Source organism: Leptidea sinapis, chromosome 10, assembly GCF_905404315.1.
Source record: "Leptidea sinapis chromosome 10, ilLepSina1.1, whole genome shotgun sequence".
Lineage (NCBI taxonomy): Eukaryota > Metazoa > Arthropoda > Insecta > Lepidoptera > Pieridae > Leptidea > Leptidea sinapis.
The window spans coordinates 7,057,001-7,084,509 of NC_066274.1; the positions used below are offsets into that span (position 1 = coordinate 7,057,001).

Below are 27,509 nucleotides of genomic sequence, written 5' to 3' on the forward strand. Positions count from 1 at the left end.
TAATTTCTAACACAAAATTATAAAGAGTTTGAGTCAAACTCCACATTGAATTCCATACATGTACAGAGCACATAACAAATAAAATTATTGCCGTTACTAAATCGATGTTATTGTACGTGTGCATGCATTAATTTAATTTTATTATGGTAAATAATGATAACGAACTAATTCAGACTAATATTATTCTTATACGTTTCGAGTTCAAAGACTACTCTCAATATAACTTGAAGTAGAGTCCATATAAATATTATGTATTTTCCATTAGTTGAATCTTGAGCTCACATTATCTAGAAAGAGCCGAGCTACAAGGCAATTATTATCACATCTATCGAGATAGATAGATGTAATAATAATTGCCTTGTAGCTTTTAATACTGCTGCCAATCAGACGATTGGCAGCAGTATTAAAAAGAAAACTAAAGGAAATAGCTGTTGCACTAAGGTGAAATTAATTTAATTTTTTGACAGTAAAATGGGGGAAGGCATTCACACGTACCATTGTCTCGTTCCATTCAATCAAAAAACAACCAAAAAGCGCTCAAGAAACGGCACGTCACATACAAGTGCGGTTTGACCTTATATAACACACACATTCAATACACATAGACATTATTTACATTTATAATTAACAGTCCCCTTTGAGCTGGTTATAACCAGTTACCTTATTAGTATACTGAAACGGCACTAGCTTTATACCCTTAATTGACAATTGCTTTCAATTAAATATTTACAAAAAACGTGACCTACCTAACACATATACAGGAATATAGCAATCTATAGAGGTGGGTTCCTCTACTTTTAATTGAATCATAAACTTAAGAATATACTTGCGAATAGGAAACCTGGCTATTCGATAATGTGTGTCAAATTTTGATTTGTTATGCGTTAATTGCTTTTTTAATATCCAATACGTCATTTTGATACAGAAGGCATAAAAAGGCATAAAAGGCATTTATTTTCTCAAAATTGATTCCTTTAGAATTCTTTTTGATGTCATTTCTAATAACTGCTAGATACTACTACTACTAGAGCTTCCTTTAGAGGATTCAATCACATTAAATGCAAGAAAATGCTACAAATAAATTGGCTTCTTCATTTTAGCTTTATTTGGTAAGTGAAATTTAATCGTCGATTCGATATAAGTAGTTGTGTTAAACTGTGGTTTATCGGTCTTTAGACCGAAACCTCTTTTTGACAACAACGGTGTTCAAGTGCGTCAACAATGAAGGTTAGGTTCTAACATTATACACCTAACGATTTGTTGGAAATAACAATGCCAAAAAATGATAACTGCTTTTTTAAAGTTGCTGCCAATATTCAGAATTTACCGCGTCGCTATGCTAAATAATTGAGGTTTTCAACGACTTTCCTGCCACGTGTAATCGAACTGTGGAATGAGTTTTCTTGTGCACTATTTCGAGGATAGCAAGTGCACTTTCCTAAAGTGGTAGTAAATAGCAATTTTGTGATCAATGCAATCATTACTAAAGGCTGTATTTAGTGCTCGACCGATGGTCAGCGCTGACGTCGGTCAAGCGTAGCTATATCAATGAAAACATATGAACGCATACAATCCAGCGCTACCGAATCCCTACGCGCGTAGAGCTACGTCGCGTCAAGAATCGTCGGTCGAGCGTACGTCGGTCCGCTGACAGCGCTATGGCGGATACTGCAATTGTACACGCGCAATCATGTTTGCTGTCAGCTGAGCACACGCAATATGGTCAGCGCGTACAGATACGAGCTACGCTTGACCAACATCAGCGCTGACCGTCGGTCGAGCACTAAATGAGGGTGCATTATAAATTAGGTGGTTAGTTTGCTACTGTTACTCCGTATAAGCATAATCAGAATTCATCAATTCAGAGACAAATGTTCAGACTAAATACGCTCTAACGTAAAAGCGAGAACTGTTTCATTATGCATTAGATAAAATCAAAGTTCCATTTAAGGACGTGGGAAAAATGTTGTTAATGCATTTACCATTCTCTATCCATTGCCCAATACTCCTACAGCGAGTAGCGGAAAAAGTCACTGCAACCTCAATCATATTCATAACGCACTTAAAGGCTTAGATAATTTGTACATCTAGATAGTCTCTTGCTAAAGGCAACGCATCACAACAGCCCAGGTTTCTTACTGTACTTGAAAGCCACGTCTTATACTCACGATACATTAGTCATATTGTTATAGTGTGTGTGCTTTTGCAAAGAACTGAGGTTAACAGTTTGCCACTATTTTTTTTGGACGACTTCACAGCTGTCCTAGTCTATCTAGACGCATAAATTTTCTTAGTCTATAGGCATATTTAGGTATGAATTCAAAACATTGTTTTATTATACAGAAGGAATGATATAATTATTTATTTTTACTACCTACTATTTTACATTCAGATACACTTGAAATATTTACACGCGAATGCCTCTGTATTGGTTAAAGTCTTCGTAACGAGTTTTGTTAGACTTACTATTCGCCATTTGAGTATTGTATTGCCATTTTTGTTTTTTATGTTATTAATTATTCAATTATTAATAATACAGTTTTACAAACATTTTTAAAAGCATTCAATGACCCCTAACAGAACTCCTTCCTAAATCAATGATCTCTAACAGGTTACAACTAATTATCGGATAAGGTTCATAACCATTTTACTAAAATGTCTTTCTATCACTCGTATCTTAAAAATAATCCGCATTGCATTTATGCAACAAATATAATAATAATATTAAGCGTACAAACTAAATGAAATTTAAAAATAAATTGTTTTTGTCATGTGCTGTTTCGAGAATTGGTCGAACACCTGTGAATTATTTAAACGAAACATATTTTTAAACTCCAAAACGAATGCTTCAATTTTTGAAGCCACATGAGCTTTGTCTAGTCCCGTTTCCTCAACCTTCAGTGTGTCGGCAGGGTATACTTATCCAGGTGTGAGGATGGTCGAAGTCTCGCCGCGATCCTCATCCTCAGCAGCGCCAGGCACGTGGCGATGATGTGTGCGAATATCATCACCACCGCGCAGAGGGCGACGAAAGCAAATGCAGATCCTGAAACGAAGCAAAGTCAGATAAGTTTTTTTTTTATGAAACTAAGGGACGAGACGAATAGGACTAGTAGTTATATCAATAACCAGCAGCTGAACGCCCTGCCGTTTACAATGCAGTGCCGCTCAGGATTGTTGAAAAACACAAATATTCTGAGCGGCACTACAACTGCGCTCGAGACATAAGTTGTCAAGTTTTATTTGCCCAGTAATTTCACTAGCTACGGCACATTCATATCGAAACACAGTAGTGCTTTCATATTACTGCTTCACGGCAAATAGGCACCGTTGTGGTACCCATAGCCTAGCCGGCATTTGGTGCAAAGGAGCCTCCCACTGGTAAGAGTTTTGTTTTAGTAAGTTTTGCTCTCAACTAGGAAAGTCCAGCACTAGGAAATATGTACAGCGTTGCTAGTGGATATTATAATAATAATAATATTTAATTTTAATTTTTTACGCTCACTGCAAATAAATTAAATAACTAAATTTACAATGTTTGTTATATAATACTAATTATTTACATGTTAGTAGTAGCTCTAAGATTTATGTTTATATTAATCTAAATACTTCAATTTAAGTCAAGCCTCAATCGCAATAGGTCACTCTGTAAGGATAGGGGATTTATTGGTTAAATAAATAAATAAATAAATGTTTTTATTTTTAATTGTAATAACATTCAAAAACAGTTTTGCAGTGATATTAAAAGGGGTGGACCTCTGATCCCGAAACTAGTTAAATCTGTGTTTTCGGGGTCAATGATTCCTCGACAAATGAAACATAATTATCTATACATATAAATAAAATTGGAGTGTCTGTTTGTAATATTGAAATAACCGTTTTTTTTACATGTATATGCATATACATACAGGTACATACACCAAAATATAATTTTTTACTATTTTTGTCTGTCTGTCTCTGAAATGGCTGGACCGATTTTGATGGGAATTTTATTGGCAGGTAGCTGATGTAATAAGGAGTAAGTTAGGCTACGTTTATTAAATAAAGTAATATAGATATATATATATATATATATATATATAGATAAATAAGGTAATGTTGTGATGTCCAAGAAACTGTCTATATCTAAAAATAGTTTATATGGCAAAACAACGTTTGCCGGGTCAGCTAGTAAAGAATAAAAATTGAAAGTAAAGTGTGTGTGTTTAATTCTTAGTGAGTAGGTTACAGTAAGCTTTACGTTTCTGAATATAATGGTAATTGATGTTTTATTTTCGCTGCTAAATTTGCAGCGGACTATAATGAAGAATTTTGTAAAATTACTGCAGCGGCCAGCAAGAGAGGCAGTTTGATGGACGCACGTGTGCATACTTGTCGCCAAACTGTTTAGTACTTTTCTCAAATAATGCGCGGAAATTAAAACTAAGCGGCTCTTGCCAGCTCTTTAATTTCAGGGGCCTACTATGAACCTAAAATGTACTGCTTTGCTATTTCGTATCACGACGTGATTAGAGCTATCTAATTTAGGTTGACGTCAAATCAACTGATTAAATCGCAATGATGTCAATTGAATGTAAAAAATTATGTCAATTGAATCGCAAACTGATTTAGTTCGTTTATTCATTTCTACCATGAGGTAATATTTCAACCTAAACTGGATAGCTTATATGCCAAAGTGGGCGATTCGAAAAAAGTTGCTACTTCCTTAGAGGAAAGTGAATCGTGTTGTTAATAACTTTTAAAAAATATTGAAAACATACAGAAAAGGAAAATTTTATAGATGAAATATGAGACTTTTTTGTAAAACAAAATACTGAAAATAAATTCCAAAAATGAAAATACTAAAGACGAGGCAGACAATTAAGAAAAATGTACTCTGTGCTCCTGTCAAAACAAACATGGGTGCGTTGATACCTCGTTATTTTTACGAACGTGTCTAAGCAAACATTTAATTTGTAATTCATAGAACTATATTTATTTATATTACTATTATTTAATAAGTACAAAAAAGGGCTTAGTGGTTTATAATTTGACGCTATAAAGCGCAATTTGAAAATGTACTTTCAGTATTTTCTATGCAAAAAACTGCTAAAATCATATCATTTTAGGTTTCGAAACGCAACGCATATGGTTCGAGTAAGAGAGACAAAGTTATACAACGACTCTAGAGCGTGATCTCCTTCTCACACCGCGGACCACAGACAAATTTATTTCGTTCATTCTTCATGCGATCCAAATGCCATTCAGTAAAAGGCACTTCATGGTACGAATTTTAGTGATTCAGTTTAGGTACCTAAACTGAACTGCATCGGAATCGCATCGCTTATTAAAAGTTGATGGTAGGCCCTCAGGTGGCGTTAAAGCAAGTTCATCACACACATTGCCTTCACTAGATTCGTAAATACAATTACCAAAGAGGATGTAAATACTAGATAATAAGAGACGGGACTGCCTTATATATTAATTTGTGAGTGATTAGTTTCATATTCTCGTTTACAAATGACGTCATATAATATGATGATAGTAATATGACCGTAATGTTTACACATATCTAAACGAAAATAAAAAAATAACTGACGAGTTGAAATTCGGCCGCAACAACTCACTAGCAACACGTGTACGTACATTTTTATTGTTTATGCAAATCAGTTTTGAAATAGAAATAGAATTACGTTGGTTTTCATTGCCACTTATGAATTGCTCTAAATTTGCCATATGGTTAAACATCCAATAACTTAAAAGACGATAATGACGCGTTGGTATTGTAAATGCTTTGGTTCCACGAGAAAATGGTAATTATATTAAATAGATTTAAATTAAGTGGCGAATTAAGGGCGTTGCCAATCGTATAAAGCATCTAAGAACCTTATAAACACGACTCACATATTGGATGCAACACCTTACAAACTAATTTGTTATGTTATATTACAGCCTTTATAAAATACTCTATTTGATTGAAAAGAGTGGCTGTTGAGTTTCTTATATGTTCTTCTCGAGGGCTCAACTTTTTAAGAACATAATATGATAAATTCAGTAACTTAAAAGAAATATTTGTAGTGATGATTCAAAAGCGTTTAGTTTAAGCCTAATTCAATAAAGTTTATTTGACTTTGACTTTTGACTTTGAATAAATGTACCGAACCGGGGGCACCTTGTTGAGAGTCAACGGTTCTACCTGTTGTGCCACCGAGGACAGACGAATGGTACACGTAATTGCCTTAGATAGTCATACTTTTTTTATAAACCTTAAAGTAGTAAACGCCAAATAGAGCTAAAAAAGATAGCCTACTACTTACTTAAAAGCCTTAAATATTTATATATGTGGCATATATAAATATTTGACTTAGTTCAATTTTATAGCCTAAACACATAGTCGGATTTGGTACGGCCGGACGGTATTAATAATAATCTTGTGCGATGAACTATATCGAATATGGTCCGCTACCGGACCGAGTCCGATGGTTACGTCGTACCAAATCCGACCATGTGTTTAGGCTTTAACTCGGACGCATTAGAAGAAAATCTCACCAGGCTTATTCCAATCAAGTGCTGGGTAAATGGCTGAGAGCCCAATTTTATCAGTCCCACCCACTGCCCAGTAGAGCGCGCTGAAGATCCCGTACATGAGACCTGCGCCGGCGCCGAATATGGCATGCGTGGCTCTGATGGGGTGCGCTGTCATAACCAGCTCAATTATCATCACCAGAGAGTTACAGCCGTGGACCAAAATGTTTAGCGCGTTGATTTCATGTATTTCTGTAATTTAATTTAATTTATTCAAACATAAGAAATCTTATAACTATATTTACAATACTATGATTACATAAAATTAAAACTATCATTACGGGGAGGCGTACCAAGAATACTGGCAGCATTTCCACGTTGGATAGCTAGGCTGAACCGTTGACCGAATTAGCTGCCAGAGCTTGGTTTGTACATTCTCCGCGCCTCTCGGACCCACGGGCCAAGTGTCTCGACACCAAACGGCACAAAGATGTAAGATATTTGCGACGCTTGCTGTATTCGGCAGTCGAAGCAGCAGTCCCAGCAACAACTGACGTAACTAGGACATGATAAGGAGCCAGAGTGCCGACGCAAGTCGCGTCTCACACTACCACCGCCCTTCGCCGTGGCCAAGCCACCAGCGTCATTCCATCAGGTCGCTTGCCATCGCGGCGTTTAGTACCATTTGGCTCTAAAATAGCTCGTATATTAAGAGCGGCAAATGCCCTGCAGATGACTTCATTAATGCTGGCGTGACGACTGATACGGCCTGCCGATTTTAGTCAGGATAGCTCGTGACGCCCAAGAGCAAATAACTGTACGCGACATCTACATTGATGTGGTTCATTCAATTTTTATACCATATTTGTTTTACATTATCCTCCAACGGGAACGCTAAAGTTATAAGAGTGCCATACTCAAGTTTAAATTTTCTGTAATTATTTAATTAATGTCTTAAACGTAAAATCAATTAAACTAATAATTCGTTTAAAAAATTTATAGTATTAAAATATTAAGAAATAAAAACACGGCTCATCTTTGAACTAATTGCTCTTCTTCTGCGACTTCGATTATCTAATTTTAGTACATTTTATGTTCCCAATACGATTTTAAACTTTTTGACGAAACCTAACTTTCTAAAATCATCAGGAAGTCGGTGTAGCTTGTTGGACCTCGTTATGGAGCTATAGGCAAACTAAGTTGCTGATCGGAGGCTGGTAGACTATGCAGAACTCTGTGCAAGATTTGAAGACGAAGCATCAAGGGTTTCCATTGCAAGCCAAAAAAGGCACAATTTCAGTGCGTCAGCCTATGCAGCCTATCCTGCCAAGAGACCTATGAAAACCCTATGCAGATCCTTCTGTAGCGTAAAGCTAGTGCTGTTGTGACAACGGGATGCCTTAAGGCCCTTACACTCCTGGTGAAAGACCTACCCTACTTAAATGAGGACTCTCCGCCTCTAAAGGGCCTCGAGCATCTAATTTAAGTTGAGCTAAACTCCCGAATATCGAAGGCAGGTTAATCGTTGTAGGTATCCTCACCTTTCACAATTCCAATGGGAATACTTAGGGTGTGTGACGTCATGTAGGATGCACAATAATTATACGGTCTTAAATGTGGCAATTCCCCAAACATAGATCCGCAGACGACCCAGGACAGAACGTCCTGGCGAATATTGATTAAGCGCGAGGATAAAGAAGGAGAAAGAAGAATAAAAAATAGCCCATTTTGTCATAATTATCGAAGGAACAAGAACAGCACAAAAAAATGAAATATTAAAAAGAAAATCTTGAGTACTCTTGTAACTTTAGCATAGTTGGAAGATAATGTAAACCAAAAAAAAACTTACGTTTAAAAAATTCCGACCTTAAAAACTGAAAAGTAAAAAATGACTAAATAAAGATATAATTTTATTCAGGTCCTATGGAAAACTTTATTGCCAACACTTTTACTATTAATAAATAATAATAAATATCAGTTATTTCAAATATTACATTTACATTTTTTAAGTGGTTGAGACTTCCCAGTAAGTTGTCTTAGGACACTTGTATTGGGAATATCTCGCAACTATTAATAAAGTACTACCTATTGATAGGGTTTAAGCCCGTGCCTGCCCGCTAAGGTTGTTTTGTTCTAGACGAAGATATCCCGCTCAAAGTCACGCGTGGCGAGTGTCGGTACTTACCTGCGTTTACATTTGGCTTGGCACCGACATTCAGGTCTGTCGACAATGAGAGATTTCAGTGTTAAGGCACTTGTTCCACCGTCAGCGATGAATGAGAAGCGAGTATAGCTGGAAGCTAGAAACTAGTAGCAACTGAAAGTGAAAGTGACTCATCGGCGCGTGTGTCTGACCAAGCGAACATAGCTCAACGAGTTTTTATAGAAGTTGGCATTACTTACTAGGATCGTGCACTAAGGTCCAATACACGAGAGTGATGACGAAGGCCAGGTCTGTGGCAATATTGTGTGACAGCCAGTACAGCCGACATAGCACTGGGGTCTTCTGTCGCCGCGGCAGCGGGATCTCCTCATCGTCACAAGCTGGGATCATAAAGAAAATAATCTATTTGATTTTTTTTTAATGTTACCAGGATAAAAGATAACTTATACTGCTTGTCACTTTGAGACATGAGATATTAAGTCTCACCAGCCCAGTAATTACATATTGCGATAATATATTCAAAAATGACAATTTATATAGCATAAAAATTTAACACTTCAGAACTATTACATTTATTGTACGTAAAAAAATGATTACTGAGAAAAATCAAGCAATCGAAAAAAGAACATAAAATAACATGACTGAATTAAATAGCAAAGGCCACAAAGCCAAATAAAAACAATAGAAATAATGAGACAATTGGACAAGCTATGCTCATTAGTAATAGGCATTTCTTAGAGTATGTGGCCATGATCAGCGGCACTCATTCCCAAGAAAAGTCTCTTACATCGCCCTAAAAATTTTTAGCAAAAAAACAACCGACTTCAAAAACACTATTCCAAAATAATAGATATAATATGCACTAAACAGTATAAAAATAATTGCGTATTTTTCTACAGTATAATTCTAGTTACGATTATAGTAATTTTTGGAATCGGTGTCCTTTCGCCGCTACCCGCTCTCGCATCTCACCTCCTCACGACTCAAGCACATCTTACCTATAACTATGTATGTAGTTACAAGCCTATCTTGGATGAAACCGACTCCAAAAACTACAATAATCGTAACTAGAATTAGATTGTATAATAAAATAAAAATAAAAATAAAAAAGCCTTTTATTTCTAACAGAAATGCTGTTTACAAAGTCGATTAGTTTTGTTAGTATCAATAAGAAAAATGATTAAGTAGTTAGTTAGTTTAGTTATTATGTTAGTTTTATAAAAAGGAATTAATTTTTATGCATTTTATTCTGCAAGAACCCCTCTGCAGGTATAGGCCTCCTCCAAATTGAGCCAGTTTCCTCTGGATTGCGCTATTTGTATCCAGTTTGGACCCGCTGTGTGTTTAATTTCGTCCTCCCATCTGTTGCAAGGTCTCCCTTTCTTTCTTTTGCCCACTGGCCCCCTCCATTCTGTCGCTCTTTTTGTGCACCTTTGATCTTGCAGGCGTGCTATGTGTCCTGCCCACTTCCATTTTAATGCACGAGCTTGTGCTAGACCATCTATTGCTTTTGTGGTGTTGCGTATTTTTGAATGCCTTATTTTGTTTATTCTTTTTATATTTAACATACTCCGCTCCATTCCCCGTTGGCACGTTGTTATTTTATTTATGACATTTTTGTTAAATTTCCATGTCTGACAAGCATAGGTCAGACAAGGAATAAGGCAAGAATTCATAACCTTAGTCTTTAGGTGGATTGGCATGTTGCTCTTAAATATTTCCTTTAAGCTCCAGTATTTGTTCCATGTTAACTGAGCTCTGCGCTCAATCTCCTGGTTTGATCTGTCGAAGCTTATTTGCTTGCCTAGGTAGATGTATTTCTCGGTATAATGGAGACGCTCGTTATCGACGTATATTTGTACTTTGGCGCTGTTGGTCATTACCATAGTTTTAGAGAGGTTCATTTCTAGTCCGGCGAGTTTGCTAGCTTGGTTTAGTGACTCTACCATGTACTGTAGTTCTTTTCCTTTCTCTGATATCAGCACCAAGTCGTCGGCAAAACGGAGGTGGCTTAAATACTTAGTTTTTATTTTTATACCACGTTCATTCCAGTCAAGCTTACTTATTATCGATTCTAATGTGGCTATAAATAGTATAGGTGACAATGGATCCCCCTGTCTTACGCCTCTCTTTATAGGAAACCAAGGACCGGCTGTTTCTAATTTAATTCTGCTTTTGCTCTTTCTGTATATGCTTTTGATTACTCTTATAAATTCGTTTTCCACGTCCTGCTTTGCTAGAGCTTCCCAGATATAGTTGTGTGACACCGAATCGAATGCTTTTCTGTAATCAATAAATGCCAAGTACAATGGTCTACTTCTCTCTTGATATTTCTCGATGAGGAGTTCGAGTGTGTGAATATGGTCGATGGTAGAGAAGCTTTTCCTGAATCCTGCCTGCTCGGCGGGTTGTCTTGTTTCTAAGGTAGAGCTAATTTTTTTGGTCAGGATTGTAGAAAATAGCTTATATGCACTCGACAGCAGACTTATAGGTCTATAGTTCCCAATATCTTTCGGGTCGCCTTTTTTATATAATAAAATAATATTAGATTCAGACAATGGTCTGAATCTAATATTATTTTATTATGTTATTTTATTATTATTACGCAATGGCGTGGGTGTCTCTCCAGATTCGAGGATAGAGTTGAATAAGTTTGTAAAGGGTATAGATAATATCGGGGCAGCTGACTTTAGAGTCTCGTTTGCTAGATTGTCCGATCCTGGGCTTTTGTCTAGTTTTAGTTTGTTCAGTGCCTCGATGACGTCACTTTCTTCAATTTGTGGTCTTTTTGGTATATTACCATCACTGTTGGTATTATGGTTTTCGTGGTTAGTTTCTTCTGGCTCGTTAGTGCTGTATAAATTCCTATAAAACTCTGTCGCTATGTTGATGATGTTACCGCGGTTGTTTATGGTTATCACGTCTCGTTTCAGCTCTTTGATCCAAGTTTTATTTGGTTTCAGCTCCTTATATGCCTTTTTTGTGCTTCCAGTTTTGTGGAGGTGTTTTTCAATAGTTTTATATCTGTGGTTGGCGTAGTCTTTTTTTATGTATTTGTTGGTAAGTTTGTAAAGCGCCGAGATTTCGTTTCTTATTGCTCTGTTTTTGTTTGAACTTTTTTGCAGGTCTTGTCTTCTTCTAAAAAGTTTTAATGTGCGCTCTGAAAATATTTTGTGGCCTTTCTTTGCGCTTTGCGCTACTCGGGCATTTTGCAAGCTTGTGGTGATGATTTTGATTAAGTTATCGTAGTATTTCTGGACTGGGATAATAGTCTCGGCGAACATTTTATCTTTTGATATGTAGGAGCTTAAGTATTCTTTAAACTTTGTGATTTCTTCTTCGCTTGTTATTGTGCTTTGTTGACAATTAGTAAACTTTGTTCTACTCTTTTTGAAATGTGTGTCATATGATATTGTGGCTCTTACAGGCCTGTGATCCGATGGGTAATTAATGTTCAGTACCTCTATGTTTTTAAACAGTCGTGGTCGATTCGACAGCACAAAGTCTATTTCATTTTTGGTATCTCCGTCTGGTGATCGCCAAGTCCATTTATTTTTTGTTTTTTTTTTGAAGAAAGTGTTCATAATTGACAGTTTGTTTTCACTGGCATATTCGATTAATCTTTGTCCTCTCTCATTTCTGATTCCATATCCATGCGTTTTCATGATTGAATGTTCCTCATTTTTTGGTGTTCCAATTTTAGCGTTTAGGTCACCCATCAGTATGAAGTCTTTATGTGCTAGTTCTAAAGCCCTATTTACTGTCGCATAAAAGTTATCGATTTCATTTCGCTTGCTTGTGCAGTAGGGGCGTAGACTTGAATGATGGATAAGCTAGTATTCTCAAATCTCAGGTTCAATATGGCTACTCTTTCAGAAAGGCCGAGGTAGCTTTCTATATTATTTTTAAGATGGTATTTAACTATAAAACCTATGCCATGTCTTCCAGGTGTGTGGCCTGTATAGCAGAAAATGAAGTTTTCATGCTCTTCAATTATGTCTCCAACGCGTCTTGTTTCAGATAATCCTAGTATGTCGTATTTAACTTCTTTGAGAGCTTCGTTTAGCTCTAACAGACGTTCATATGAAGAAAGTGTTTTAACGTTGTATGTCAGGATGTATAACGTTTTTTGTAGACATTTTTCGTTTTTTGGAGGGTTGTTTGGAGGGTTACGGTCATAATCTTCCACGGTGACCAGCCGGCTTGGAAGATGAGTATGATGTTTTGATAGTGATTGTTGTATATTGTCGTTGCGAGAGGGGGGCGGTAATTGCTATATTTTAACATTATTATTTTGCTGCTGATCTGATGAGTTGTTGGTATTTTTGTTAATCAAGTAGTTTAGCATGCCCGGTTTTAAAATATTTTCTGATAGGCTTGAAGATCTTCTTATTTGAGTTTGTGATTTATTTTTCTTGCTAGCCTGTGTATTTATTTCGGCTCCTGTTTTAGTATTGTTTTCAGGTGAAGTTGACAGCATTCTTTTGTTCTTCGCAAATGTTTTGGTTTTTCCACCTATGACAAGCTTGTCGTATTTTATTTTTACAAGGTTACCCTTTTCCCTTTCGATTCTCGCTTGTTCTTGAAGCTCTTTTCGCTTTTCTAAAATGTTTTGTGGAAAATCTTCTGTTATATAGTAACCGGTATTTTTTAATGCACTTTTATTTTTAAACAAGTTAATTTTTGTGCCGAGTGTACAAAAGGTGACAATTATTGGTCGAGGCCTCTCTCCTTTCTTGCCTATTCTTCTGACTTCTTGAATATCCCTGCGCTCCAGTTCTTGAGAGAAGTGTTCTTTGATAAAGTTCATTATGAGACTTTCTAGGTGAGAATATGATGTTTCCATTTCTTGTATCCCGAAAAACACTATGTTGTTTTTTCTGGCCTGTTTTTCTAGAAAATATAGTCGTTTATCTTGGTTTTCGCATTTTTCCCTTAGATGTTCGTATTTTTCATTGATTAAGTTAAACTTATCTTCCAATATGGAGTTCACATTTTGCGTAACTTTTTCCGTCACCTTTTCTCCACTTATTTCTATTGCGGTTTTCTGTTCGTCCAAGTCTTTTCGAATTTTTCGAAGCTCGTGCAAAATTTCATCCATTTCTTATAATCTATACTGATAGTTTTCTAAATCGGAGTACAATATTGAAACGATTGCTTTGATATAATACTGCTAGCGCCCTCTTGATTTCTTGTTCCGACTTGCGAAGATGGTTTCTTACTAAGTCTACTAGCCGTTTGATGGATCGATCGCAGATAAACCGTGATTCGGATTTGTATTAGTGATACGAGTAGCTTTCCACAGATGTCGCTAGTATCTTTGTGCAGTTATAGAACTATTATTGCAAGTCACTTTGATATTGGAAAAGTAGGGTTTATATCACTTTTATTTTAAAAAAACGATTTCCGATACCGAACTCCCGAAGCTCACAATTATCTTCACTTTTAGTTAATCTTTCGCTTAAAATGTATTAAGTATGGTATATAATATATCTGTATAAGGACGTAGCATGACTAGTTCACAATCGAATTATTTTCACTGATTATATAGTTTTCACTCATTCTTAGACGTTATCCACAGTGTATGACGTAGATCACTTGTTTATTTTTTTCACTTTTGTCTTTCCACCAAGTAAATGCACTTATTTTTATTTTGAAATCAATTTTTCTACCGATCCGACACGTATGTATAGCAAATTTAAGACTTTTATGATTTTTCTCATGGATGCCAATGTCAGATCTAGACCAAATTACAACGGGACCACACGGGAAGCTTTCAAATAAAAAAAGAATTATCAAAATCGGTTCACCCAGTCGAAAGTGTTGAGGTTACAAACATAAATAAAAATTACCGACGAATTGAGAACCTCCTCCTTTTTTTAAGACGATTAAAAACAATAATTTTGTATTACTGGTATCTCTAATAGAATGTGGCATGAATGTACTAGAATTGTTTATGTATATATAGATCGCGACTTCCCACAATTACAATTGATTGAAGTGGTCTGGACTTCAATAAGGATAATTGTAGTGGCTAACGTCCTACTCACACAACGGTCATTTGTCCGCAGAATACATCAATATATCTTCCAATAATCGACAGGAAAATAGACTATGATGAAAAAAATGTTATCTAAGTAAAAAACATTTTGTTTGAGATTATGCATTTACAATCCCACCCAGAAAATGATTACAATAAGTGTATTACGAAATTCAAAAGAGTTGTTAAAATTCAAATTCAAATATTTTTATTCAAAATAGGATTTAATATCACTTATTGAAAGTCAAATACTACTACCCATTCGGAAATTAATGCCTCAGACCTGAGAAGAACGGGCGCAACAATCTTAGCGTGTTTCTTTTTTTATATATAAAATTTCGTTGCAAAATAAAGTAGAAGGTAGTGCGGTATCTAGTTGGAGCGCAGCGGAGACCAATCTAAGGTTATTACTGTAAAAATTTATAAATGAATAGCCTGATAAATCGCTCTATTCCCAGTCTGTGGTATCATTAAGATAATCATTAATCATTATGTATGAAATCCTAATGTCGTTACTTATCCTTCAAAATAAAAGTAGTTTAAAAAAAACTAAAAAAACGCTTTGCACGGTTGAAAAGGTAATGGTTAAAATTTTTAATTAACATCAACGATAAAATAAATGTAAAAATTATATAAATTAACAAAAATCTTATTTTGCAAATTAAAAATGGAATAATTTTATCAAATTAATGTATCGTCATCGGTCCTCGATAAATTTTCGGAAATCGTTTAAAGTGGGCCGAAATCGCGCCCAAATATGTCCGTTACAAACAAACATACATACAGGTGAAGCTAATAAAAAGCGTGTAAAAATAGAAGAAGTACGATGCCATTTCGTAATGTGATTGTGATGCGTTCGTTTGATTTGTCTGACAAACAGCGCACGTGTTTTTGTCTCTGAGTGCTAAACAAGGCACGCGCGACTCTCAGATACAAATTAATTACTACAAGACGATGAACGACAATTCTACGAAATGCCTTGCAATTTTATCACGCGATATTGACATTGATCCTTTAATCTGGATCATTTTTAGGGTGCAGCTGGGTTCAGTACTTATTTTTTTGCTATGAAAATAAGAGACGAGACCAGCAGGACGTTCAGCTGATGGTAATTGATACGCCCTACCCGCCTTGTCCGATGCAGTGCCACTTAGGATTCTTGAAAAACCCAAAATTTCTGAGCGGCACTAAAATTGCGCTTGTCACCTTGAGACATAAGATGTTAAGTCTCATTTGCCCAGTAGTTTTAGTAGCTACGGCGCCCTACAGACCGAAACACAATAATGTTTACAGATGACTGCTTCATGGCAGAAATAGGCGCCGTTGTGGTACCCATAATCTACCCGGCTTCCTATGCAAAGGAGCCTCCCACTGGTATTAATTACACAAATAAAACTGAAACAAAATTTTATGAACGATGTGGAATTCAAACCTGACCTCTCGCGTTCTTTGCGAGCTCTCTTTCCAAATGAGCCGACCGTTCGAGTGACGTATCGTCATAAAATCTTGTATGCTTTGTTCAACTCTCAGGTTGTGGCTTCATCTACAGGATCTACTTTATAGTTGACTACCCTCCCGAAAAAAACTGTTGTGTTTCAAAGTGATAACCCTCACTTCAGGGATTAAATTTATTACACAAATAAAATAAAGATTTTAATATCGAGGTTTATCACTTTAAAACATAACAAATTGGTTTTGTGCAAACTTTAAACGTTGGAGGAAATTGACCTGTGGTGTCGCTCTTGCAAATCTAAACAATTTATGTTTTTAAAGTGATTTCTGGGATTAATTACACAAATTAAACTGAATACATTATTTTATGAACCAATTAATTGTCAACTATTACACTAAAGACGAGCTATTCACAAGGTGGACTTATTAGTCCATAACCGCTATATTTAGCGGTAATATAAGTCCACACTTTCAATATGAATCTTATAAAGTGTCGGTGTTGTAATAGGTGTTGACAATTATTTGATCTTATCCTAAAAAGGGTATGTGACGACCCTTTTTTATGGAAAAGAATCTTCCTCGCAGCAAAAGGAAGCTGACTCCATAGCTTGGTTGTACGTGGAAGAAAGTTTTTTTGATAACCAATGTGTTTTTGGCTTCAGAATTCATATGTACGTCTATTCGAGCCTTTATAATATGGAAAACCACATATTTTTCCCTGCGAGATCGAATCAGAAATGTGGAGATCCGTAGAAAAAAAAGGCACAGACATGGCTCAGATGGTTACGAAACTGAATTGGCAGCGGGCAGGGCACATAGCTTTGTGGGAGGCCTTTGTGCAGCAGTGGACGTTCCAGGTAAAATGATGATTAATTTAATTTTAATTTTAATTAATTAATGAGCTTGTTAAAAAGCTTGTTTGTTTTAAAAACTTAAGAAAGAATTTAAATATTCTATTAATTTATACTAAATTAATTTATTAAATTTTATTAGTTTTAATCCTCATGAAAGATTGAACAAATAAAATACTTGAAAAGACTCAATACTTGTTTTATTTAATTACCACAGAGACGGCCAGAGCGAGATTTTATAGCGGGAAAAATAATGACAGAGCTTACCGTAGTGACACTTGAGTTTTTGACAGCTAGGTGACAGAGTGACGTGTTCTTTATTTCGATAAATTCATTCAACACCTAAGTATAATATTATCATATTTAAAGGAATTGGTAAAAATACCTTTCAACATAAATACTGAACCCATCCTAAACGGCTGGACCGATTTTAATGAAGCTTTCTGTGTATCTTCAGGTGGATTCGAGAATGGTTTAGATTCACAATAGAACTACCTCCTAAACGCTGGACCGATTTTGATGTTTTTTGTGTGTTCCAGTGAATTTGAGATTGGTTTAGATTCTCAATTCCGTCCGTATAATATAATTCTCCTGCTCATGTGTATGTTAGTGAACTCCACCTAACGGCTGGGCCGATTTTTCAAATTTAAGACGTGTGTACAGGACAACGTGTGTCAGGTCCACTAGTACCAAGAACACCTACTTACTTTTTTTTAATTTGTTAGTCATCCTTCTCCATTAAAAACTAGTTTTAGCATAGTAATAATACTTACGGATACAAAAAGTCTTCTGATTCCTGTATTTCTGGACGACAATGAGTGCCAGGCCCGCTTGGATTATTATCATGATGTAGCCCCAGTTTGTGAAGTATATAAACCACTTGAAGTAATTCAGCTCTATCTTGGGCCCATCGTAGAATCTGGGCAGTCTTTGGCAGGCGAAGCTTGAAATACCGATTGATAGTACTGATAGAAATAATAACCATCTGGAAAGATAATAATTGTTATTTTTCGCAGTGTGGCTAACTCTACGGAAATCAAAATATTATGTACAGAAATCGATATTTAAGACAAACGGGTTGTACTCTGGGAGTTGCGGCAGAAGTGAAACCTTGAACATTAACGTTGGGCATTTTTTAATATTTTGTAACGGTTAGGTTAGATATTAAATAATTTCGCACGAATTGCTTTATTTATCAGTATAAAAGTACTATGTATTTGTATATATGTGGTTCAATACAATATTCATTTATTGCGCTATCGCACACGAAAATTATTACAATTTATCTTCAGAACTTTTTTTACATTTAAAACTATCTCTCAGTAAAATCAAATTTCATCCATGATTTCAATGACTGTCCTACGAATTTTCGATCAGGCCACATGTCCTGACCCAAGTTTAACATTTTATACCGATCCCAAGAAAAGTGCTCAACGCCAAAAATTAAAAAAATCTTGCACATTAAGCTTGAACATAAAACCACAGAAAAACATAGGGGATTTTTTTACCTCTGTAGTACTTAAATATAAAGTACAAATGTACAATATAAAATCAATAGATGTATACCAAAATTTAAAACCATTTTATACCGACATCTACAAAAATATGAATTGTTTTTTTTTGGTGTTCCTAATTTATATAAATTTACTAGATTTTTTTTGTACTGTAGTAGTGTTGCCTATGATTCATTCTACATCACACTGTTTCCATCGACTGATGTGTTCATCTTTTATTGTTATATCTAATTCTAATATATAAAATTCTCGTGTCATGGTGTTAAACTTTGAACTCCTCTGAAACGGCTTGACCAATTCTCATGAAATTTTGAGTGCATATTGGGTAGGTCTGAGAATCGGACAACTTTTTTTTTCATCCCCCTAAATGTTAAGGGTGGTCCACACGAAATTTTATTTTTATTTTAAATTTGTTTGATTATGAGTCAGCATTAAAAAATACATACAACTTCAAATTTTCACCCATCTATGATCAACAGTTACTTTTGTATCGCGATTTTAATATCGGCTATACAACGTTTGCTGGGTCAGCTAGTATGTATGTAAGAATTGAACCCAAGTCTACAGAAATGTGAAATACATGTAATGTTGATGATCTAAGTAAAAAAAAATCTATCATTAAGTAAGTTATATTGTGACATGAAAGCTAGAAATTGAGTATTTCGATTAACTTCAACATTTAGTTGCACTTAACTAATAATGGACATAAAAAATATTTGCCCTCTAAGAACAGTTAAAAAATTTTTTTCTTATATAAGAGGAGGCAAACCGGCAAAAGGCTCACGGGATGAGAGAGGGGAGGCAACCAACCATGAACAACGGGCATCAAGAGATGCGTTGCCGGCCTTTAAGCATGCTCTTTTCTTGAAGGTCCCTAAGTCGTTTTGGTTTGGGAAAACAGAAGCCGGTAATTGATTCTACAAAGTGCTGTGCGAGGCAAATTTGGGAAATTTCTTGCAAAACGCGCGGTTCTGGAATACCAGACGTCATCGCGATGCGGGTGGTATTTTGCATTTGACGTAAAGTCCGTTGGTGGAATTTTGCCGCTGGAAACAACCCGAACAGCTCATTTTTCATTTGAAATGGTTACTAGGTTACTTTTAAATTGGTTCTATACTTTTATATAATATCATTATTCTATACTAACTAATGCCAGTAATTTTCCGGAGAAATAGTTAACATTAATTATTTATTCTAATTAAAAGTAAACTTAAAAACTAGAAAACCATCACTGTATAAGGGTGTGGTGTCCAAAATATAAAAATATAAAGATATAAAAATTCATAATATTAATTACATGTCCAATTTATTTTTTGTTATTCTCCATGTGAATAGTCTATCGTTTATATATAGGAAATGCTGCACATACAATTAGTTCTACAAAATAAAACGTACCTATAGACTAAATACAATGTGGCCGGTCTATGGCCCTTCTGCCATTGGCAGCAGGCGAACTGATGTGCAGGTGTGTGATCAAGGTTGAGTCCTCGTCGACTGGCCTGCCACATCCGGCCCAACATAGCTGGCTTAAAGGATTTCTTCATCGCTGCAAAGTTGGTGACGTCATTAATTAAAAATCGAGTGACATCGGGTCGTGCCAGACACACTGGCGACAGTCTGGTGAGGCATGATGGTACATTAAGTTGATATTAACAAAATGTACATGCAACCTAAACAGTAAAACATATGGAAGTGTTTGTTTTATGAATGACTTTTAGAAGTGAATACTGTTTCAGGCTAATCTCCTTATTCTGTGGGTCTGCCAGTACTACTGGCACTCATAGTAATAGATTTTACAATGTTACAATTACAAACAAAATTACAATGAATATAGCTGTGAGTAATATATTAAAGGGCTGCATTAAAGTCAAAAGTAGTCATTTTGAACAGAAATTTTAAAGTGATAACTGGGATGGGAGTGATAATATGGGAGGGTAAACCGTTTCGTAACGTAACGCGTTACGGCGCCAGCCTGTCTGGCTTCCCTTTCTCTCACGCATACGGCAGCGAATAGCAGGCTCCGCCTTTCTCACTCTTATCAATTAATTTGATAGAATTAAATAATGATATTAATACTGTACATACACAAAATTCCAATGTTCGTGACATTCAAGAATTGTAACTAAGAATAAAATATATTTTATAATCAGTAAAGCAATTTATTAATAAATAACCTTTCCTTACATTATCATATTACTATACATAAAAATGAAGTATTAAGCTTTTCTCAAGTTAAGCAATTTCAATATTAAATCGTCCAACTTAGACTAGTGTAAGTTATAACATCTGTCGGGCGTCACGCATACTTTTTTTTTAAATTTAATGCTGAGACTTCAATAAATAAATACACATAAATTTTATTAAGAATACATTACGTTTTAACTGAACTTACGGCCGCACTCGGTATATACCTAGTCTTGCCATAAGCAAATAACATTTATTACTTTTATAGTGTTTCAGTTTATTACATAAATATAAAACAATTTAAAATATAAAAGCTTATTCGAAGTGGTCTCCATTGGCTGCAATACAGTCAATAAAAGCACGCATTTTTTCTATGGGAAAATTCTTCACTGCCAATCGTACGGATTGTTTTAGGGACTCCAAATATCATGGCGTTTAGAGCAAGCCGTACTCTCTAAAACTGACCATAAATCATAATCCAGCGGATTCAGATCGGCACTAGACGACGGCAAGTCTTCAGCTCTGGTGAAGTCCGAAACGTTCGTATCCAACCACGACTGCGTAGACCGAGCTCTATGACCCGGCGCCGAGTCTTGCTGGAAGGACCATTCTTGGTTATTGAACATGGTGTTGTTAAGGGGCTTTACTACCTTCTCAACAATGGTATCTTGATACACTTGTGCCGATGTTATGATACCTTTTTCACAAAGGTATAGATTTGTCACTCCTTCATAGCTAAGTACCCCACCAAACCTGTCGGATAGTGCCCTCGTTGCACTCTGTCGACTAATTGAGAAGCTTCCTCAGAGCTTTGAGCATAAATACGGTCATTTTGTTTATTATAATGTTACTCAATTGTAAAAGAAGTCTCAACCGTAAACAATATTTTTCTGTGATCTTCCTTTGCGTACCGCTTCAGTAGTTGTTTGGATTTTACCACCCTATTCTTTTTTAAATTATCTGTTAATAAATGACCTCTACGTCTCTTATAGGCTACAAGTCCTAAGTCATCTTTTAAAATAATCGACACGGTTCTAGGTGCTATCTTCATGTCCGGAGAAAAATTCTTTTGCTATCGGACAGGATTTCTTCGAATTATTTCCCTTACTGCTTTCCTCCACCTTCGTACGAACACTACGTGGACGGCCAGATCTTTTTCTGTCACAAACAGAGGAGGGCTCATTGTACATATAAATAGCCCGGTACACATACATTTTAATAATATATACTTTGTGTAATGCAATCACAGCGATTCGGTTCTCTTTCTCACCCTACTCCATTTTAATATCGCAAAATATTGTACAATGTATTGGCGCCAAAATGAGAAATCTCAATGAACAATCATATCAAAATGACAGATTCCAAATTCAAATGTAATATTTTGTTTATTTTTAATTGTAACAGTATTTATGGCCACCCTAAGTATATCATAGATTAAAAACTGCGTGTTTTTCATAATACGACATACGTACTCGTACATGCATCTGTTAACTCGTATGACGTGGAGCGACAGTGGAGTCATTCATCAGTGGAGGCAATTATAAATCAGACTACTTTCATCATTGAGAAGATTGGTGCAGGTCAATGGTTAACTTGGATGTAATCTGTGGAATGTCCTGACGTGGCTAAGGTCAATGTTGTCTAACCAGAATGTATATTTATAGATTCAATTTTAACCAAAAAGTTGAATTACCATTGTCATGCAATCAACGTCACGTGATTGCATGTGTTTATGAATGTATTCATTTTCGGTTTAAAAATTGAATAAATATTGTCGTACCGCATCTTATTGTGATTGCATGAGTGTATAAATGTATTGAAATAGATTCAATTTCAATTTAAAAATTGAATAAATATTATCGTACTAACAACGTTATTTGGTTGCATTTGTGTATGAATTATTAATGAATTCATTTTAAGTTAAAAAGTTGAACAACCATTTTCGTACTATTAACGTCATGTGACTCAATCACAATGTATTAATAGATTTATTTCCAGTTAAAAAGGCGAATAACCATTATCGGACTAGTAACTTCATGTGATTGCATTTGTGAATGAATATAATAATCGATTCATTTTCATTTGAAAATGCGAATTACCATTATCCTAGTAGCAACTTCATGTGATTGCATTTCTATATGAATTTAATAATCGATTCATTTTCAGTCAAAAATGCGAATTACAATTATCCTACTAACAACGTCATGTGATTGCATATATTATATTATTGTATCAATGCATTACTAAATTCATTTTCAGTTAAAAAGTTTATTAGTTTTAATTTGGCCAAATAGTCGAATAGCTTACATATGACTTTCAAAATAAAAAAAAATATTACATCCAGAAGCGCCACCGACGCCCATGTGGCTGCATAGTGGCAACGAAAGTATTTTCTCTTTTGATCACTTCGATTACACGTGTAGCAAGTATAATATTATTATTATTTTATCATCATAAACACTTTTTGTCTTCCTCATATTATATTTCACAAAACAACAAACAAGGTAAAGACAAACTGTAATCTCTCAAACTAATTATTATAATTCATCTTTTTTCAATTTAATAAGTAAATTTTTATTATTATTATTGTTTTATGGAAAAGGCGGATTTACGAGCGTACGGGTCTGGTGATTACTTGATGTTAAGTGACTACCGCTGCCCACATTCTCTAGCAACACCAGAGGCATCACAGGAGCGTTGCCGGCCTTCACGGAAGGTGTACGCGCTTTTTTTGAAGGTACCCATGTCCTATTGTCCCGGAAACACCGCACAAGGAAGCTCATTCCACAGCTTTGGAGTACGTAGAAGAAAGTTCCTTGAAAACAGCACTGTGGAGGACCGCCACACATCCAGACGGTGGGGATGATATCCTAATTTGTGGCGTGTCGTGCGAAGGTGAAATTCGGCGGCAGGAATCAGGTGAAACAGCTCTTTGGAATACTCCCCGTGATTGATTATGGTACCTATACAAATAGTTTATTACAATTGAGGGTAAGAATGCGAAGATTTTATTTACTAGATTTATTTATGCAAGAGATAGTGAACAAGTCATAGTAAAACCTTGCAACAGGACACGCTAGACGCAAGTGACTTCAATAGATATAGCATTGGCTTGCGGATGCTTTAAATTAATCTATAGCGAAGTAATAAAGACGAAAGATGAGAGATAGCGACACGGAACAACTAGTCATTTTGTCCTTAACGTTGTAATCAAAGAGGATGTAAATACTACGTAATAAGAGGTGGGACTGTACCTTTAAGTTACAAAAATAGTTTTAAAAAACTACAAAACACGCTTTGGCTCAAAAGATAATAGTTGAAATTTCTAACATATGGAAACTGTGTTACGTTGCCGGACTGAATTTATTGGTCAAACTTTCCTATCTCTAAATTATTTCTTTCTTCTCAGAGTGAAGACAAAACAAGCATATATATATTGCTTATATATATCAACAAGATCTGAATAACGTATCACAAAATGACCAAAGGTAGCATATTGTGATACAACCCTGATTAAATCACACTGAGCCACTCACCCTGAGAAAGAAGTTCAAGTGGATGATGGAAAAAAAAAGGACGTTCTTTTCAGGTCTGAGGCACATTATTTCGAATGGGTGGTGGTTTTTGTAGTTCAGTAAGTGATTTTAAATCCTATTTTGAATAAAAATATTTGAATTATTAGCTCAAGTCAGTGGAAGAAAGAGAAACACACCGTGACCATTGACAACATACTTTAAATTGAAGAGCGCCGACAATTCGTTGCCATAACAAACATTTTAATTGATCGAAATTGTATCATAAACAGTTGATTGACGATCGGGTAGTTCAAGTGGTCGTTGATGCTTGATCGGCTGCTAATTGAGCGCAGTTGCTACGCTCAACGTTGACAAGCCCTCCATGCCACCTGTGTCCTCTGTCAGTTTGATACTCCTAGGATTATGGACACTAATCACTGTGGAATTCGTTCTATTATTGCGTGCACAAAATCTAGAGTATCTATATAAAGATTTTATTTATGTTATGAAGAATATAACTGCCATTCTAGATGATATAACCTTAATGCCAATTAGAACTGCAGTATATTTGTTGCTGTGATTTATCTTAGACCTTTGATTGTGTTCAAGATTCAACGCTGGTCAGGAAGCTACGTCACTATGGCATAAAAGTGACTGCGCTCGATCTTCTGATCTCATATTTAAAGAATATAATTTAGAAGGTTAACGTGAATGGCAGGAGATCTCCTGAGACTCCTCTCAGTGTGGGGGTACCACAAGGGTCTATTCTTCGACCGTTCCTCTTCCTTATCTACATAAATAATCTTCCTAACCATATAGTTGTCTATAAAACACACTGTCACATGACGATCATCTAAAACAACTTTTTAATCATTTACTCGTATTCGGTCACTACTATTGTTGGGTAACCCGAGTGAGGGCCATCTTTGGTAAATGTAGCTTGCTTGTGCGGTGTTTCTGGGACATGCGACATGGTACCTTTCATAAAAAGCGCGTAGGTGCACCTGCTGCTGTAGGTACATTTGCTGCTGCTGCTGCTAAAGCACCTCCACTCCCCCTACCTGCACTCCTGTAATTCCTCTGGTATTTCTGGTGATCACTTAACATCAGATGAACCGTACGCTCGTTTTTACTCCTCTTCCATAATTTATAACATACGGTGGAGCATTTCTATCTTAAGTATTTACTTACTGGATACTTAAGGTAAAAATGCTCCTCCTCTTATCTTGAAGATTTGAAGCATAGCAAAGAGGATGTAAATACTATGTAATAAGAGGCGAGACTGCGTAAGTAAAAATTAGTTAAGTATGCAACGTGCAGTGATTTGACATAAGTTTGAAATAGTTGTGATTACCACAATATGGCGACGAAGTATAATCCGGCTAACTTTGAAAGCGAAAAGTTTCTTAAGCCTGGTGGATTCTCCGTATTTACAAGATAATATCCGTCATCTGTCAATCTATCAATGCTTTCATACAATAGCTTTTTTGTTAGAGAATTTATCTAGGCTGAAGCATAGCACGCTTCAACAAACCGAAAACGAAAGAAAAACATTAGATATTCTACATATTAATATTATTATTTCATCATAAACTATACCTATTCTTTGAATTTAAATTATTTTTAAAGTTAAATCAACATTTAAGCTTAACCAGCCAGTATTTTTAGTCCCAAAGAGTTTTCACCGCATTTTCACTATTTCGAAATATTTCATATTAGGTGTATGAAAAATCGTTATTTGTAATTATTGTTAATAAAGTTATTATTATTATCCTTAGATTAAGGATTGGTCTCTGCTGCGCTCTAACTGGATACCGCAGGCGTAGTCGCAAAGTGCGGCATCTTTTACTACGTCCAAATGGGCGTACTCGAGCCAGTCTCGAACAATGGGTGATGTTGACGTGCCATATGTTCTGTTAAAGGTGCTAATAATTAAAACTTAAATGCGGGGTTGCGTAGTAAGACTTTGTAAAGATATACTACAAGAAATAAGAAAGAAATTGGGATCACATATCATCAGTAATTATTTGTATTTTATTAATTTCAACGTAAAATAACACGAATCGTTTCAAAATTTACGCACATAAGCATCTAATAGTTGCCATTATATAGAAGCTATTGTTCTTAGGTAGTGCGGTATCTAGTTGTAGCGTAGCGGAGACCAACCCTTAATCTAAGTTATTAACATATGTTTTACAGGAATTTCATAAATCATCATTCAGTTGACACAGACAGTGGAGGGTCCTTACGGAAACGAATCTTTTATTTTATTAAATTTTACGGAATACAAATATTATTGATTAAATTCAGCACTTTTGAGCAAATATGGATACTGAACTGCTTATCAGGATAATATCAAGATATTCTAATCAAATCAAATCATAATATTTTATTACAAGTCAAATTTTTACAAAAGCCACCCTTTTGTAAAATTTTGACATTAAATGGGTTGACAATGTGTGACTCCCTGAAAGGGCACAGCAATGTTTTATTTAAAACAAATAAGTTTTATACATTTTATACTTAAGAAAACAGTTAATTAGGCGCCAAATTATTGATTTTTTTCTTCTTTTCAAATCGCATGTTTATTGATTTTATAATATTTGCTCTATTTTATATTATTGTTTTCTTGGTGTCACGGAAGCAACGACTGTGCATGTTGTGACACCTTAATTTGTTGTACATTAAACTCATTATTTGTTAATATGTGATATATTTTAAGCGAATTAGATTGTAACAACTACTGGTTGTCCTATAAATAAAAAAATATAAAAATGCAGATAATACAACTATTATTATTAGTATGACTATTTATTTCTATATTATAACTAATTCTCACACTTAGTGTAATTAAAAAATTCGGGTAAATCGTAGAAGCATTTTGAAACTAAGAAATTTTTAAGATCTCTTTTAAATAGAGAAGGCTTCTCTTTATTTTTAATTTCATTTGGAACGTGATTATAAATTTTTATTGCCATACTTGTTTGGGGTATTTTTAATTTGCTTAAATTTCTATTATTTCGCTTGTTATATAAGTCCGAATGTTTTTTAACAAATTTACATGCTTCTAGGATGTAAATTGTAGTAAGAGTAAAAATTTTGTGATTAATAAAAGATGGTCTACATGAATCCATCTGCTGGATATTTTCTAAAATTCTGATAATTAAACACTATAAAAAACTTTTTTTCGGTACTGAACATATAGGTTTTTATTTTATCTTACTTATATACTATTAAATGCTTAACGATCGTCTCAAAATTGATAGTATATAAAATAAACTAGCT

At 35.2% G+C, this 27,509-nt stretch overlaps 1 protein-coding gene across 2 annotated transcripts in view; it reads right to left on the reverse strand.

Annotated features, from left to right (window-relative positions):
- Positions 1 to 404: 404 nt before the first annotated feature.
- The window catches only part of LOC126966465 (protein rolling stone-like), a 46,606-nt gene continuing 19,501 nt past the window's right edge, over positions 405 to 27,509 (reverse strand). For both annotated transcript variants that reach the window (XM_050810512.1, XM_050810513.1), the window contains exons 2-6: positions 19,921 to 20,071; positions 17,785 to 17,996; positions 8,908 to 9,048; positions 6,529 to 6,756; positions 405 to 3,046 (exon numbers count right to left, since the gene is read on the reverse strand). In XM_050810512.1, the coding sequence (XP_050666469.1) occupies positions 2,898 to 3,046; positions 6,529 to 6,756; positions 8,908 to 9,048; positions 17,785 to 17,996; positions 19,921 to 20,071 (881 nt within the window). In that variant the 3' untranslated portion in view covers positions 405 to 2,897. The remainder of the gene's footprint in view (positions 3,047 to 6,528; positions 6,757 to 8,907; positions 9,049 to 17,784; positions 17,997 to 19,920; positions 20,072 to 27,509) is intronic.